Source organism: Mustela nivalis (genome assembly GCF_964662115.1).
Source record: "Mustela nivalis genome assembly, chromosome: 4".
Lineage (NCBI taxonomy): Eukaryota > Metazoa > Chordata > Mammalia > Carnivora > Mustelidae > Mustela > Mustela nivalis.
Window position 1 is genome coordinate 54007809 of NC_139023.1, and position 18847 is coordinate 54026655.

The following is an 18847-nucleotide window of genomic DNA, read 5'->3' on the forward strand; positions in this document are numbered from 1 at the left end:
CTATTACTAAAAAAAATCTGCCTGTAGTATTTCAACTTAGAATACTTCTAAATAACAAAGATTTTTACTTGTTTTAGTAGAGAATGTTTACGTTTGAATATTTTAAATTCTTCGCAATCATGTAGTTTCTGATAGTCATCGTGTGATTGTTTATTGTTTTGTGTGTTGCCTAGTTCAGCTTAATTCACCTAAAGGAAAAATGACACCTCATAGTTAAATTTGTAATTTTCTAATTCATTTGGGTTTATGGTTTTTGATTATTGTAAAATTTAACTTTTCCAGTAGGTTATATACTTTTCTCTCTTTTACAACACAGGTTTTGAGAGTATTTTAGAAGGGCTTTATGGACCACGGCTACGAAGAGACCTCAGTTTATTTGAAGGTAATACTTTTTAAGTTTTATTTTAAAATTGTGACTTTTTGTCCCATTTAACAAATGAAAAGTAGTTGTTCAGTGCTAACTTTACATTAAACATAAATTTGTGGTCTTGTTTAATTAGTATTTTTAAATAAATAAATAAGTGATCCAAATATTGTTTTTGTTATTACATAACATTATCATAATCTTTTGAAAAATTCATTATACTGATCAAAATGGAAAGTGAAGCTTGGTTTTGGCTTAGTGATGAAATTTAATTTTTATTATAACGTACCCTTGCTTATTCTTAAAGAGGATTTAAAAGCGTTCAATTAAGTAAATATTTTCTCTTGCTCGTGAGACAGGCAGCCTGGAAATCAGATTGCTCCTCTGAGAAATCCCACTGTGTATGTTCAGAGTTTTATATTTACGTATAATACTGTTTGTTATTAGCCACTTCTTTCAAATGCTGTAGCATAAAGCCTAGTGGAAGATTTTGATTTGTGATATAATTGCTGCGATACCATAGTTTATAGTTGTTTTATTGCTTGCTTGGAAAGTAGAGCAGTAGGAGAACGCTTTTGTAGACCTTTGAGATTTTATAAAACAGTTTATTCATAAAATGAGTAACACTAGTGTAGATTTTCTGCTTCGATTTTGATTGAATTATTTCTGCATCTTGTATCTGATCTGTTTTATGTCCTCTTTTGCCGTCTACTATGGTATCTCTCATTCTACTGAGACTCCAGACATCTTTAAAGGTCCTTCTCTCTCTGCTGTTTAAGCCTTTTGCGGTGAGGGAATGATGGTGGAGTAGTCAAACTTTTCTGCCCATTCTTTATTAGTGTTGAGCTGGGTAATTAAATTAGGAATCATAGATCTGAAGGTATCTATGAAAGATCTTTTGTCTCAACCACCTGTCTTCTCCGAGATGAATTCATATCCATTTAAAACATGACTTTAAGAGTAGAGACTCCGAAATGTGCTTGTACTAATGTTCTATTATTCTTCCAGCTAAAATCATTTTTTATTTCTCTTAACTTCAGTCATTTCTCATCTTAATCATAATTCAACACTGAATTAAGTATTTTACCTGATTTTTTAAGCAATGCTAATACTAGTTTCACCTATTTTTCTGAGCTTACAAATGAACGAAGGAAAAATCTAAAAAACCAAGAATTTAACCAAAGCCTGACATTTCCTCAGCCTTCCTTTCTTAACCTGCTGTCCTCATTCATATCAGAAGTCAGGATTATACTTAATTGCCTTCTGACAACCCAAATTACATCTTGTGATTCAGTCTGTTGCTTCCCCCACTTTCACTTGTTTATCTATATAGTTCTATGTATACGTATATATTTATGATCCTTCAGAAATTGTTTATTATACAAAGGGCAGAATGTTCTAAAGGAAATAAATGCTTTGTATTTTGATTTTAGACTAGTATTTCTTTAGTATACAAGTTGGACATGTTTATTTTAGGAAATTAAAAAAAACAGATAAGACAGAAAGAAAAAATTACCCCTACCTCCATGATCTATAGATAACTTTTAAGCATTTTTATATGAATGTAAAATATGTTTTTATGTGTTTATTCTTTAATTATAGCACTATTTACTATATGCACAGTATGTATAATTTCTGTGATAATTATTCAGATGATAATTATGTATAATTTTTGTACGTATTGTGCTCACTGGATGTATAACGTCTAGACCATCTTTTGTAATGGCTGCACAATATTTCATTGTAGATTTATAATTAATTTACTTATTTAATACCCATTGCTGCTATCTCAGTTTATTTAAATTCAGATAGATCTTGTACTTTATGTTCATTTTAGTGCTTTTTTTGGTGGGCGTATTTAACAAAATTAGCTAAGCTTTGGAACTTACATATAGACACATATTTGTTGCTTTTTTTCTTCCTCCAGGTTTCTTAGGTAAATTCTTCTACTTTTCTTTCCCTTTTTTGAATTAAAAAAAATCTAATTAAATTGTAGCCTTGAGAGATATTAATTATTGCAATACATCTGTTTCTGTTCAAGAATGAAGACAGCCATATATTTTGAGGGAAATTCAACTAGTACTATCAAAAATGTAGAGCCTCTTGAAAAGGCATGTAGAAACTATACATTATAGATATCTCCAGCTTCTTTCTTATCCTCTTATAAATAAGTGATAAATAAGTGTGGTTTATTTGTTGTCATTGTTAAAAATGGTTTAATATTTAGATGCGGGGACTACAGGTATAGGTATTTCTCACCTTGCAAATCTATATATAGGAATCAAATAGATCAGTGTATGTTTTTAGTTAAATCGTTGGAAATCCAAACCTTTGTTAACTCACTTTCCAAAACTGAGAAACCAAATATATTGGCTAGCAAAGGATTCTTATATATTATATATTACTTTAAATTATTTTTTGTTATACAATTAAATGCATAGTATTTTAACTTTATAATACATTGATTTAGATAGAATTACATATCTGCTGCTGTTTCTGTGGAAAATATACTCTGAATTTCATACTACTACCTTAAATCAACTGTGGCACAGAGCATATTTTTAAGTTTAAGACTTTTGTATTGTATATATGATGGTTTTAAGAGGTTTGTATTTTAATTTTTTTTTTTTTAAGATATTTATTTATTTATTTATTTGACAGAGAGAGATCACAAGTAGGCAGAGAGGCAGGCGGAGAGAGAGAGGAGGAAGCAGGCTCTTTGCTGAGCAGAGAGCCCAATGTGGGGCTCGATACCTGGACTCTGGGATCATGATCTGAGCCGAACGCAGAGGCTTTAACCCACTGAGCCACCCAGGCGCCCCTGTATTTTAATTCTTGAATTTTATTCGGAACCACCACCAGATTAAATGGTTTGAAGGAAACTTTTAAGTGGTGCTAATTTTTATTTTGTTGGAAACGAAACATAAGCCTTAGTTTTCTATCTTCTTTGGTCTGTTTTGTGACTTTTTCTCCTTCTGGGGAAAATATTTTGGCAAAGACAAGGGGGACTCTACAAAGAAGGTTTGAATGTCATAAACTTCAACTTTTATGTATGCCCAGAAAAGTTCCTTATATTCTGTGCTTCTCTTCCTTCTCCATCTCTCCAAAACTTGTTTTTCCTGTGCCACAGAACTTTTAAGCAAAAATTCCCTCTTTTTTTCTGCTTTAGTCAGAAAAAAAGTCTTATTTGTGAACTGGTTTCTTTCACCTGTGGGAACATCTAATTTACATGCCGTGATTATGGATATTTACAAAAATTTGTAGAGTGTGGTTGACCTGTGTAAACTGATGGAGCCAAAGGGAGATTATGTCAGAGGTCTACAAGCTATAGCATATTGGCCAAATCCAGCTTATTAATTATTTTTGAATGGCCTATGGGCTAAGAATAATTTTTACATTTTTAAATAGTTGAAAAAAATCAAAAGATTAATATTTCATGACATACGAGAATTATGTGACGTTCAAACATAATTGTTCAGTTAATAAGTTTATATTGAGAACACGTCTCATTTGTCGAAATGTCAGTGACTGCTTTTGTACTACAAAAGTAATGTTGAATGGTGTGGCAGGTGGTCTGGCCTACGAAATCTGAAATACTTACTATTTGGCTGTTAATAGAAAAGATTTGCTAACCCTTGAGTGTACCACTGACTGAAATTTAATATATTTGACTTAATATCTTTTTCAACTGTAAACACTATAAGGATAGAGACAACAAAACTACCTTTTAATGAGATTTATTAGGTAAAACATTAAAAAATTTTATATGAGGGGCACCTGGGTGGTTCAGTGGGTTAAAGTCTCTGCCTTCGGCTCTGGTCATGATCTCAGGGTCCTGGGATCGAGCCCTGCATCGGGTTCTCTGCTCAGCGGGGAGCCTGTTTCCTTCTCTCTCTCTCTCTCTCTCTCTCTCTCTCTCTCTTTGCCTGCCTCTCTGCCTGCTTGTGATCTCTGTCTGTCAAATGAGTAAATAAAAATATTTTTCAAAAAATTAAAAAAATTTTATATGAGTATAGTTGTTTTCATTGGTTTCAGGTTTTGCAGCATAGCGATTCAGCTTCTCTACATGCTATGCTGTCCTCACCAAAAATAGAGCTGTCATCTGTCACCTTCAAGGCTATTACAGCGTCATTAACTATATCCCTATGCTGTGCCTTTATTCCTGTGACTTATTCATTCCATAACTGGAAGCCCTCCCCTTAGACAGTTTTGCCCATCCTCCCACCCACCCTCTATTCCCTCTGGCAACCATCAGTTTATTCTGTGTTTTTATAGGTCCAGTTCAGTTTTCAGTTTACTCATTTGAATTAGATTCCACATGAGTGAAATAATGTGGTATTTGTCTTCCTCATTCTCACTTATTTCAGTTATATAATATTATCTGGATCCATCCATGCTCTTGCAAATGTCACAGTCTCATCCTTTTTTAAGGCTATGTAATATTCCTGTGGGGGGGGGGAGTCTTGCATCTTCCTTCTGTATTCATCTATTGATGGACACTGGATTGCTTCCTATATCTTGGTTATTGTATATAATGCAGCAAACAGAGGGGTGCAAATGTCTTTTTGAATTAGTGTTTTTGTTTTCTTTGGGTAAATACCCAGTGGTGCAATTATTGGATCATATGGTATTTCAAATTTAATTTTTTGAAGAACTGCCATACTGTTTTCCACACTCTACCAATTTGTCTTCTCACTGACGTCATACAAGGGTTTCTTTTTCTCCACATCCTCTCCAACTCTTGTTATTTCTTGCCCCCCCCCTTTTTTTCAAATTTTTATTTAAATGCTCATTAGTTAACTTACAGTGTAATATTAGTTTCAGGTTTAGAATTTTGTGACTTACCACTTGCATACAGCAACCAGTGCTCATTATGAGTGCCCTCCTTAATACCCATCTCTTATTTGCCCTTTAGATTTTAGCCATTCTGACAGATATAAGGTGATATCTGATTGTGGTTTTGATTTACATTTCCCTGATGATGAGTAATGTTGCAAATCTTTTCATGTGCCTGTTGGCCATCTGTATATCTTCTTTGGAAAAATGTCTCTTTCAGTCCTCTGCTCATTTTTTAGTTTTTTGTTTTGTTTTGTTTTTTGTGTTTTTGTTTTTTTTTTATATTGAGTTGAGTAAGTTCTTTATATATTTTGGATGTTAACCTCTTAACCTTTTATTGGACATATTATTTGCAAATATCTTTTCCCATTCAGTAGGTTGCCTTTCTGCTTTGTTAGTGGTTTCCTTTGCTCTCCAGAAGCTTTTTATTTTGATGTAGTCCCAATAGTTTATTTTTGCTTTTGTTTCTTTGTCCTAGGAAATATATCTAGAAAAATATTGCTACCACTAATGTCAGAGTAATTGCTGTCTCTGTTCTCTTTTAGGATTTTTATGGTTTCAGATCTCACATTTAGGTCTTTAAGCCATTTGGGGTTTTTTGTGTGTATAATCTGAGAAAGTGGTCCAGTTTCATCTTTTACGTGTAGCTGTCCAGTTTTCCCAGCATTTATAGAAAAGACTATGTTTCCCTATTGTGTTTTCTTGCCTCTTTTGTTAGATGAAATATTTTGAATGCTTATTTTGTGTCAGGAACTGTAATGAGCAGTGGGGAAAAAAATGAATAAGTGGGATCTCTTCTAGGAATTCATTGCCTAGTATTAAGTCACTAGTTTTCCAATATGGATTATTTATTTTAAAACCAGAGAATCTAATACTGCTCTATTTTATAGTTACATAAATTATATTAGCTCTTATCATTATGCACACAAAAACTTATCTGAGTGTATTCATCATGTATTTATAATACCAAGCTTAGAGAAATAGACTAAATATCCAAAAATAGGATATTGATTAAATAAGTTATGATAGATCTGTTTGATGGTCCATACTTATTTATTAAAAATGATTTAGAAGTATATTTGAGCATAGGAAATATTTGTGACAAGTATGTGTATAATATCCTAATTTTTAAAGGAAATATCATTCTTTAAAGCAGTTTAAGTTTACAGGAAAAAACAAGTAGAAAGTACAAAGATTTCCGATATACCCTACCCCCTCCAAGGTTTCTCTGTATTAATATCTTTCATTAGTGTTGTACATTTGTTAGAATTATTGACCCAATAATGATATCTTGTATTACTTAAATACTCCATAGTTTACATTAGCCAAGTCTGTGTGTGTTGTAATGTGTATTTTGGCAAATTCATAGTCACGTATTTACATTACAGTATCCTACACAATAGTTTCATTGCCCTAAAAATCACCTGTAGTCCACCTTTTAAGTTATTTCCCCTGTCCCCAACCTATGTCAAACACTGCTCTTTTTACTGTCTCTCCTTTTTTCTTCTTCATGTCATATAGTTGAAATCATACAGTAATTCGTTTTTTGTTTTTTAAGATTTTTTTTATTTATTTGACAGACAGAGATCACAAGTAGGCAGGGAGAGAGAGGAGGAAATAGGCTCTTGAGCAGAGAACGTGATGTGGGGCTTGATCCCAGGACTCTGGGATCATGACCCGAGCCGAAGGCAGAGGCTTTAACCCAGTGAGCCACCCAGGCACCCCGAGTATTTCGTTTTTTCAGACTCATTATTTCCCTGAATAATATCCATGTAAGGTGCTTCTATGTCTTTTCATGGCATCTTAGGTAATTTCTTTTTATTAACTGAGTAATACTACATTGGGTGCATGTAGCATAGATTGCTTATCCATTGATGTACTTGGAAGACATCTGGGTTGCTTCCAAGTTTTGGTAACTACTAATAAAGCTGCTATAAACATTTGTGTGCAAGGTTTTGTATAGACATAACTTTTCAACTCATTTGCCTAAATACCTAGGAGCACCCTTACTAGACAGTGTAGAAAGATTATGTTAAGCTTTGAAGAAACTGTAAGACTATCTTCAATGGCCGTACCATTTTGTGTTCTCACCAGCAATGAAACGAAGTTCCTTTTGCTCTGCATTTACACCAGCATATGATGTTGTCCATGTTTCAGACTTAAACTGTTCTAGTAGGTGTGTAGTGGTAGCTCATCTTAATTTTCAGTTCTCTAATGGAATATAGTATTGAACATCTTGTCATAACCTTATTTGCTATCTACATATCTTCTTGGGTGAGGCGTTCAGACCATTTTTGGTACTTGGTAATGATGACAGATAATAAAAATGATAGAATGAGGAAATACTTCTGCTTTTATTTTCTGAAACAGATTGTAGAGAAATCATCTGGGTTGGTGCTGTTTTGGAAAGTTGTTAATTTTTTATTTAAATTTTTTTAAGATTTTACTCATGTGTCAGATAGAGGGAGAGAGAGAGAGCACACAAGTAGTGGGAGGTAAAGGCAGAGGAAGAAGCAGGCTCACCACTGAGCAAGGAGCCCAATTCAGGACTCAATCCCAGAACCCTGGGAACAAGACCTTAGCTGAAGGCAGATGCTTAACCAGCTGAGCCACCCAGGAGTCCCTGATTTAATTTCTTGTAGATATAGTCCTATTGAGATGATCTATTATTTCTTATTTGAGATTTGGTAGAGAATGTCTTTCAAGGAATTTGTCCATTTCATCTGGTGTTACCAAATTTGTGGGCAACTCATATGCATGATATTTTATTATCTTTTTATTATTCATAAAATCAACAGTGATGACCCCATCTTTAATTTCTGATATTTTCACTTTTTTTACTTGGTTAATCTGCATAAGATTTATCAATTTTATTGATATTTTCAAAGAATCCTCTAATGCTGATTTTTAAAAAGGCATAGAATATAAACTAGAAGGATATATTGCAAAATGTTAATCATTATGTCTAGGTAACGGGATTACAAATAGCTTTTTCTTTTCTCTTTTGTAGTTTTCAGTGCAGTTAAGAGGTAGTTTTATAATGAAAAATTATTTTTTAGTAACATTGCCTCCTCAAAATCAACATAGTTACAACCACTTTTTCATGACCTTCATGAGAAATCTAGTTCAGTATTCTCTTTTTTCACTTTTCATTGGGCTTTCTCTTTAGGAACTTTAAATTTATTTCTTATGGTGAAAGGGTACAAAAGAGAATAAAAAATGTTCAAAGGAAGTACAATTATCTGAAAGAAAATGAAAGTAACGCCTATTGAACTTGTTAGGTGTTCTGTGTATGTTCTTACTTAATTTTGACTATACTCTTAAGATGCAGTCATTATCCTCATTTTAAAAGATGAGGAAATGAAGCCCAGAGAAAGTAACTTGCAAAGGTCACATCTAGTATTTGGAAGATATCTCAGTACCAAGGCTCTCTAATTTCAAAGTCTATTATCTTTCCAGGATAGATTAGGTAAAAAGATTGGAACCAGACTTTGACCACGAATATATATCCATGGTGAAAAGGTTGATCTTTTGTTAGTCATTTACTATTAGTTTTCTCTCTTTTTTTTTAAGATTTTATTTATTCATTTGACAGAGAGCACAAGCAACAGGAGTGACTGGCAGAGGGAGAGGGAGAAGCAGGCTCCCACTGACCAGGGAACATGTAATGCAGGGCTCCATCTCAGGACCCTGAGATTGTGACCTGAGCTGAAGGCAGATGGTTAATTGACTGAGCCACCAAGGCACCCTACTATTAGTTTTCATTATGACATTACCTTTTAAAATAAGACTATTCTGGAAGGTACATAATTTGACCCTTTTGAGCTTATACAACTTCATGTATTAAAATTGCAAAATGAGAGACAATTTATTTTATGGATATCTGATTTATTGTCGTATTTTGCTTGAGAAATAATCTGTTTTATTATAGCATTTACTTAACTTTTACGGCATGAAAAGATAACCTGGACAGAGAAATCTGGCCTTGAGTTGATTTTTTAAAATTTATTTTCCAATAAAAAAATAATATATCTCACCATCATTTATTTGGACTCAAAATCAAAAGTTCCATAGAAGTATTATTAAATATTGGTAAGTAAAGTTGTAGATTTTTTACCCACAAAATTTAAGAGCATTTATATAATTGTTGATTATTCAGGGCCATTTGTTTAATCACACAGGCATTTATTTTAATTAATGTTTCTTTGAAGAACTTCTAAATAACTAAAATAAATGAAATAATCTCAGCATACCCAGTTTTATCTTACAACTGGTAATTGCTTTAATTATTCCAAACTTCTTGTTCTTCGATTCAACATATTTATCACTAAAGCTTCATGAAATCCTACAGTGATTTTTCAAAAATACCTCTTCTCCAGGACTACCAGCTATTTTTAAAAAATTCTAATGCTGGATTCCCTTCATATCTTTATTCATGAAGCCATAATAAAAAAGGAGTAAGATTTCCTTGATCTATCAGAATTGTTATGCTTAGCATATGAGTCAAGTTTTTGCACAATAATACTGCCTAACAAATAGCTCTAAAATCTATTGCATCCTTATGGGCAGTCTGATTCACTGGGCTTCAGGGATCACTTCTGATGACTGCCAGTCCAAGTCTGAAAGAGTAATGGCTATGTGGGGCAAGTTCTTTTCCATGTTGGGTGGTTGAAACTCAAGATAACTGGGGCAACTTGCCATACCTTTTAAAGCCTCAGCTTGGAATATATATTGTCACTTTTCCCACATTCATTCTACTGATGAGAAAGTTCTGCCTTCCTAGTAAGAGACATTGCAAAATTCCATGTTTAAGAGTGTGAATGTATTATTCTATTATAGTGATAGGTCAAAGGATTGAAAAAAATTATAAACCTAGGTAACTACAATTCTGGGTTTTTAATTGTATAGATTCCTTAAACTTTCTGATTTATCAAATCATTTGCAAAACAGTGGTCAGCTTTCTTAAATTGGTATATTAAAATTATCTGTTTTCTGCAAATGACCCATATTAAATACATTTGTGATTGTGCAGGATTTAAAAATAATGACTGATGACCCTGCTTTGTTAGTAACTAGCCTTTGGATGGTGTTTTATAGTTTATAAAATATTTTCACATTTTTTCATTTGATCCACGAATAAGGTGGTGGGATCATTATTTTACAGATAGGAAAATTAAAACAAAAACTTCATAACTTGACAGGGTAACAACTAGTACGTTCTATTCCAGTTGGAGATTTTAAACCCAGTTATCTTCCCACTACCCTTTGCTGGGTCCCATTGGTCCCATTTCCTACCGTTTCTAAGTTTGGATAATATTGGGAATATTTCTAGACCAGGGCCCAAACCGAAGGGAGCTATTACTACTCTCTTTATACTCCAGCAGATTACATTATCTTCTATTTTGACTTGTATATATCTCAATTGATGTAAGAATTTCTTGGGGGCTGGTCCTAACTGGTATTTATTTATTACCATTCCAAGAAAAGGTAAGATTATTTCCTGCTTAGTGTAACAGAAACATGTATTCAACTTATTTATTTTGAAAGTATGAGAGAAAATTACTGTGGTATACCAGTGCTTTTCACATTAGTACCCATGTAACTGCCTCAGATGATAATTGTTTCATATATTGGAGGTTCTATATAGGATTTATTTGGGAAAAGAACTTGAGGGGAGTTTTACTGCAAGCAGTAAGTTTGAAAAATCATTGTACCAAGTATAGTTAGGTTGACAGTGTTGTTATATTGTCATAAAATTTCCTCATCATAAAATGTTTGTTTTACACAAACTTTCTAATATAATAGTTGGATTATATGAAACATTCTTGTGAAAAAAAATTCAGGTTTTGTGTGGAATAATATAGCTTGTTTACCTCCCTTTTATTTGAACTCTTGGGACACCATCTTTAAACAATGTAATAAAAATTTGATTTGACTTCTTAGCTATGGATTTCTACTTTTTTTTGAGGAGCATTTCATTTTCTCAAATCTGTGGGGTTTTCTGGTGTTGTACTCCATTTGTCTGTTTTATGTTGCTTTCGTGATGTGTAAAATTTATTTTTCCCCATGCTTCCCTATTTTGATTTCGTTCATAGTGTATATTAAAAATTAGTAGGTAATTATAAGTTAAACCTTTTAGAAGACTAGATGATACTTAAAACCCTATTGTTAGAAAATAAATTTATAATCAGCTCATTGTTTTTGCTTCTTTGTCCCATAATAATGCAAAATTACTCTCCTTACAGTCTTCTCTGTTTATTTCTTTCTAGATGTCATCACTTTAATTTTAAAGTTAGGCCTTCTCCTCTTACTATTAGTAGTTAGTTTTTTTTATGAGTCTTTGCTATGGAGAGTGGTAATTTTATTTGTTTTAATAAAGTTAGTGTATTTAATGAGTATTTTTCCCTCTTTTAAAGACTGTGAACCAGAAGAGCTGACTGACTGGTCTATGGATGAAAAATGTTCATTTTGTAACCTACAGAGAGAAGCAGTCAGTGTAAGTTTTAGTGCTATGAAATTATTTCTGAACTAATTGCACAATTGTAACAGTTTTTTTAATTTGTTCTGAAAATTGGTGACTTACAATGGAAATTTAAATACTTGATTTTGGTAATGAGAAGAATATTTTAAAGTCTTATGTTAGAAGGCTAACATTTAGCTTAACTTGCAGGTGAAATCACAAAACACTCATCCTTTTTGCTTATTTCACATTTCTTCCTTACAGCTCCCTGACTCATGAAGTTCAGTTTAGATCTGTTTTGTATTTAGGTAGGCAGTGTTGAGCTCAGAGCCCTAGCTTGGTTTGAGACCACTCTATAGTCTGATTTCTTAGGAATCTATAGTTGGGAGGATAACGTGGTACTACTTTTTAGCCTTTTACTTTCTTGAAGTCTTCTGGATATCAGAATTATTTCTTGTGTAAATGTTTGAATTGTGTCTACTATAAACTGGCATAAACTAGACAAGCAGCATCTTCTTGTATGGCGTGAAATCCTAATTCTTTACTATTGTGAGAAAGGCTGAGAAGAAATGAGAACTGGACCCATTTGGTCAGATTAGTGGGTAAACATACCTACTTTGTTGTTAAAACTCTCATTACTGGCATGCTGTATAGTGAATTTATTTAGCAATGTATTTTATCTATACTCCTCCCCCCCTTTTGGGGGCTATAGTTTGCTGAGAAATAAAGCTAATTTGATATCAGAGCTAAATTTCTTTTCTCCTGACTCCTGTCCCAAATTTTATGTTCTCTCTCTATAATTTGTTAAATAGAATAAATGAGCATTTAGATAATATTTTTTGGCTGTTTTTATTGGAATCACATGTGTAATTAAAATGGATTGTTTTATGTTGCTTTTTTATAATTTTAGGATTGTATACCATCTCTTGATTCTTCACAGTCAACCCCAACGGAGGAACTATCATCTCAGGGCCAGTCCAACACTGAAAAGATTGAATGCCAAGCAGAAAATTACCTAAATGCACTCTTTCGAAAGAAAGGTAATATTGGTATACCTTTTCATTTAATATTAGCCGTAAAGATCTAGACTGTTTGTATTTTTCTCACAAGTCTTTTTTATATGCGTCTTTATTCTATTTTTTATTATTTTTTTATCTTTAATTTTTCTTCACATTTTTAGGGACATTAGGATTCTCAGTTACTGTAGTGCTAATCTTCTCTTAGCCATTCCTTTTCACCACTCTTTTCTCAGATCTCTTCCTGACTTTATCAGACATTTTTCTCATCTACTATAGGCAGACAGGAAATTTTTTTATGCTTCTGGTCTTCCTTATTTTGTTGCTGTTCTTAAGACTTCAAAAGTTCTTTCATGTTGAATAAGTGATAGATATATACAAAGCTGTCTTTAGAAATATAACAGTTAAATCCTTTATCAGCCAGGTTGAAGTATATTTGCTGGCTTGGGCTTTCAGTGTTTCTTTGGTAGCTTGAGTATGCTTACTTAACATTAAATGTCAAATGTTCTTTTTTGCTTCCTGTCTGTCTAAATTATTTAAACCAAATGAGGCTTGTTTCACTTGTTCCCTTACTTCATACACATGTATCAGAGAGAAATAGTTTTTATATCTTAGTTACTTGAGAAAAACTTTAGAAATATAGAACCTTCCATTTTTTGTTCTTGGCAATTTCTTTGTTAGTAGAGTGTCTTAATTTTCACCATATAGATCCTTGGAGTGAGTCATGGTGTAGGGGGAATGCAGGTTGGGAGCAGTTACCATTCTGCCTCCCACTTTCCAGAGATCAAGAAAAACATTACTGTATTTCATCTAGATATTGACTTTGCCTTACCCGCCTTTGAAATTATGTTAATATTGGATATTATTCTCTTAAATTGCTAGCTTTCAGATTTTAATTAATAATGTGGAAAAGAATTTTCATCTTTGAGCAAGGAGGCTTTTGTTTAGTCCTCAGTGTTAAGAGTTCTTTTCTGTGTTGAAATATAAGAATCTGTGATTACATTCATTACATTAAAAAAACCTAAAGTTAAAGGGCGCCTGAGTGGCTCAGTCAGTTGAGTGTCCAACTGTTGAGTTCAGCTTAGGTCATGATTTCAGGGTTATGAGACAGAGCCCTTTGTCAGGCTCAATGCTCAGTGCAGAGTTGGCTTGAGAGTCCCTCTCTCTCTCTGCCCCTCCCCCCAATATGTGTATGTTCTCTATCTCTTTCCCTCCAATAAATCTTAAAAACAAAAAACAATAACAACAACACCAAAAAAAAAACAAGAAAAACCCTAAAGCTAAGAACTGTATTTTTTAAAGTGCAGGAGACTGAAAATCTCTTTCTATATGTTACTGAAGTGCTTAGTGTTGAGAAATTGGCATTTCTCTTGAAAAAAATTTGAGAGGGAGAGAGTGGAGGCAGGGGGAAGGACAGAGGAGAGGTAAAGAGAGTATCTTAAATTGACTCCTCATTCAGCAGAGAGCTTGTTGTGTGGCTCAGTTTTTTGACCCTGAGATCATGACCTGAGCCGAAATTGAGAGTCAGTTGCTCAACCAACTGAACCACCCACGCATCCCTAGAAATCTTTTTTATCTGAACCAATATTAAAAACATTTTGCATTCTTTCTTTAAGAACTTTATAACATTAATTTAGAAAATTTTATTTTGCCAGTGTATTTACATTTATAAGAAGAATTTTGTTACAGACTTCTATCACTAAGAGAAGTTGAAGAAATGGACACATTTATATATGCACACAATAAGTTTCACTCACCTTAGAACTCATTACTCAGTCTCCATTTTCTTGAGTGATTTATAATGGTAGTAGCTAGAATTATCAATAATAATGACCTATAATTTTTGATAGTATGGAGTAACCTGTGCTCCATTGCCCTGTTAAGAGTAATCAGAAAACACTTGGTACTATTTCAGCTGATTCAAGCATCTGGGTCTTCAAGAGGTCTCCTACCAAAGGTTGGGTGAGTGTTCATGGATATTTAGTGACCTCTCCATTTGAAGATAATCTTGGTTTTCTTCAAGATCTTTGAAGGATTTCAGAGTTTTTAAATGAAAGATTCAGAGTTTTTTTGCTTTACTTCGCGTCTTACCTTTGTTAATTCCTTTATTTGTAGTCCAATGTGATTTTCCAGATTTAATTAAACAAGGATTTTTCTACTCATTTACTTGGTTTTGGTTTTATTCCTTATTTTCAAATTTTCTTTGAATAAAATCATTTTAGAGGTTTCCAGTATGGTCCAACTAGGATAAGGCCAGAAGGTCATACCAGTATCTTTAACTGATGATAACTCTGTCATTTATTTAGATAATTCTGCTGTTAACTTGACATGGAAATAAAAGGCATAAACACTTCTGGGTGTTTTGAGTAACAAATAAAATGTTGATAAAAGATATTGTTGGTGAAGCTTTTATTTGATTCCTGAAAAGTTCCCAAATTCAGCCATTTTCAGGAATTATGGTTATTAGTAATGTTAGTTTTATTGATAAGTACAGATACTGATCTTTTGCTCAGTTTGAGGAACATATTATGTTAATCATCTTGCCAAAACATAAAGAAATCTCTTTGTAGCTTTATTGTAGCTTGTTTATTATTTCTCCTAACTATGGTTTTAGGATGATGATAATGATAAATGTAAGCTGTGATTAAGAACCCACTACACAGGATAATGATGATGATTGATGTCATCCGTTCTGATTGAGCACTAAGAATTTTTTACACCTTTTCATTTAATCTGAAAACAATGTTAAGAGATAGGTACTATTGTTATCATTTTAACAGGTAGAGACAGTGAAACAGAGAAGTTAAATAATCTGTCTTTTTGATTCTGTTACGAACATTTGAGTCCTCAAGAAGTTTTAAAAAAAGTTGAGAAGTGTTCTGTGTGAGAAGCACCTATATTCTTTTATGTACTAAGTAGGAAAATCTTCCTATTCTCTACTACTTAGCCCCTGGGATTAGAATTATTTTAATTGAATTAGGCAGACTAGAGAGGACTTATGAAAAATGCTGTATTTCTCATACATTTCCATTCTTCCTTTAAATGAACTAGAAACAGTTTTAGTGATTAGTTTCCTTATAGAGTTTAATAATAGGTTGGAGGAAACTTAAATACTAAATACAGTTTGCCAACCCCTTGTAATTAAAACCTTGTCAAAAATACTTTTTCAGGGTTAAATAAATAAAATGGGGGAGGGTGGTATTTTAGTACAGAGCTGAACTTTTAACTAGTTTTGAATATTCCTGAGAAATTTTTTAGAATTGAATTCCTTCTAGAGTTTAACCTTAAAATTCTCTAGAGTATAAAATAGAATGAAAATTCCATGATAATAGGCACTTTGTTTTAATTGCGGTATCCTCAGTATTTAGAAGTGCTTGTCATATCTGTCTTGAGTAAATATTTCTTGAACATATGAGAGTGCTAATAAACTGTCCAGGTATCTTCCAGTTTCTCTATATACTCTGGTGTTAGTACTTACTTGTTTTATTTGGAGAAAGAAATTAAGTTAGCATGTACATATGGTTTACCTTTCCCTACTTTGTACTAAAGTTTATTGCTGTGTATAGTTTGAATATCAGTCAGTTTGTTTTGAAGTGTATAGAAACATACACTTATAGATATAAAATGCTTTTCCAAAGTATTCCCATCATATGTATACTAAATTATTTTGACTTTTAGCTTCACCTTCTCTGATTACTTGAAGCGGTATAAGTTACTGGTTTATGAGTCAGGAAGATGTCTCATCTTTTATTTTTAAATTAAAGAAGGCTACTTGACTAAATTGGAAAGATAGTATACACATAGTAGTTGAATGAATCATACCGCTAAGTATATAATAAAATGAAATCTTTCTTCATCAAAATATATGTTTTCCCTGCTTTATCTTTTATCTCCACACACATTTAGCATTCTTGTAACTCCTGTTCTGTTTTTTTGTTTTCAAAGAGCTTTCCTGATATATTTGATGCAGTTCGTTGAAAGCTATTAACCAACCCTTTCCCCTTAAATTAATTGGTAGCCAGGTTTTATATAAAGTGTTTCAACCTTTTCTGAACACAAATCCTTTTCCTTTTATTTTAAACTCTTAATTTTTAAGTTTTATACTGTATCAAGATATAAATATTAATATTGCTAAGTAACCAATTGGTTATCACCAATAAATAATAAAGCCTAGATTTCTTAGAAACGGGAGTGTTGATCTTTTAGATTGCTTTTCTCTAAATGTAGGGATCCTTGAGCAACTATGTAGATTTGACCTGACTCATTCAGACCCTGAGTTTTTCTTACACAGATGTGTCTTTATGAGACCATTGTGGGTCATACATTGAATTTCTGGGCTGCCTTTTGGAACTCTCAGGAAACTGTACATTAGTGCCATAAAATAATTCACATACTGTTATGGACCATATTCAGAGGTGTTTATGAAAAGATTTGTCATATACCTGGAAGCTATTAATGAAATTCTAAGAAAATACACTTAAAATTATAACTGGATTTAAAAGATTTTTGCATTTCTGGTAAAATCACCTTGCTACTTGCAATATACTATCCATAACAGGAATTAGAGGCCAACTAGCAGGTCACTCATTATCATTTAGATTTTTATCTCCTTTTATCTTCTTTATTCTTGAATTTGAGTCAGCTGTCCTTTTACAAGCACCCATATTTCTACTTTGTCTTCTAAAACTCGTGGTCTTTCATCAGCAAAATCTCCTATATCCTCAATCTTTTCCTCTTAATGTTCCCTTTATTTTATTTCTGTAACTCAGCTCTGCATATTCTTAAAAGATGTTTTTGTAGCCCTCTCTCTTTCGGACTTTTTAATTCTTTGCTTTATGTAATATAGGGTGATACCATAGGCAGGCAAACTCTAATAATCTTATAGTTGCTTTCCCATCATTTATTTGCCTTCATCAAAACCCTGAGCTGCTTCGAAGCATATGACATCGAACTATTCTATCTGCATTATCATGTGGACCTCTACCAGCTTTTTCACTTTCTTCCTCCCAAATATTGTTCCCATCAAGTTCTTAGTGACTTCAGATTCTCTGAATCTGCTAGAGTGTAGCCTCTCAGTTATATGATCTCTTCATTTCCAATGATCTTTTCCTCCATTCCCTTCCAGCCATCTTTATCCGTGATTATTCCTAGACTTTTGCCACCTCTCAAATCTTTCTCTGATTATAATTTTATTCCATTACTCTTTCCCCCTCCCCCTTCCCCCTTTTTAACCTCATTGCAATTTCCAGTCTGTTGATCATGCCAATTTTCACTCTTCAATGTCTCCTGTACATGACCTATGACTTTACTTCTCTCCTTACTCAGATACTATGGTTGATCACTATGATCATCTTTCATATAAAATCTTAACTCTGTTTCCTCTCGTTTCTTTTGTCATATTTGCTTGTTAGAACCTTACCTGTCCAGTTCCTCATTTATTACATACTTTGCCTGGACCAGCTGAACTTGGCTAGAGTAAAACACCCAGTTATGCTCACCTGAGTCTCATTTAGTCAGTTTCCTCTCTTTCAGGTAGTTGTATCTTTTTTAGCTCTCCAACAACTAAAAATCACCCTTTTCTTTTTGTAGCACAATTAACCTTCTAACATATATAATTTACTTATTTCTTTTATTTATTGTTCATTGTCTTTCTTCTTCTGCTAGAATATAACCACCATGAAGAATTGGATTTTGTATTTTTGTTGACTAACATATCTCAGGCTTCTGACACACAGTAGATAAATGTTTAGTAAACATTTATCCTCTGTACTTTTACTGTCTTCATTTCTGAATTCTCCTTCTCTTTTTAACCCGTCCCAATTAGCCTTTCTTTCCACTTCACTAATTGTTTTATCAATTGCATTGGTAATTCCATCTTGTACTATTCAAAGGGAAGTTACCAGTTCTCATCTTAACCTTTCAGCATCATTTGATAGAGTTGATCACTTCCTTATTTTGATTTCTAGGAAATCATATTCTTTTAATTTTTTTCCCTCTTTTCTCACATTTTTTTTTTTATATGCTCCTTGCTGGTTCTCATCCTCTTAACTTCTAAATGTTGAATAGCCCTAGTAATCCTCAACTGTCTTCTGTTACAGATATATTTTAACTTACTTGATACCCTCATTTTATCCTATGGCATTAATTATGATGTGTGTGCTGATGACACCT

General features: G+C 32.9%; 1 protein-coding gene across 14 annotated transcripts in view; it reads left to right on the forward strand.

The window, feature by feature from the left end:
* Window positions 1-18847, forward strand: part of LCORL (ligand dependent nuclear receptor corepressor like) — a 161649-nt gene that overhangs the window by 41004 nt on the left and 101798 nt on the right. For 11 of the 14 annotated variants that reach the window (XM_082728421.1, XM_082728424.1, XM_082728416.1 and 8 more), the window contains exons 2-4: window positions 317-382; window positions 11617-11696; window positions 12571-12700. In XM_082728421.1, coding sequence (XP_082584547.1) covers window positions 317-382; window positions 11617-11696; window positions 12571-12700 — 276 coding nt within the window. Of the gene's footprint in view, window positions 1-316; window positions 383-11616; window positions 11697-12570; window positions 12701-14591; window positions 14839-18847 lie in introns of those variants that run through there. The other 3 variants (XR_014311093.1, XR_014311094.1, XM_082728417.1) reach the window with 2 other exon arrangements.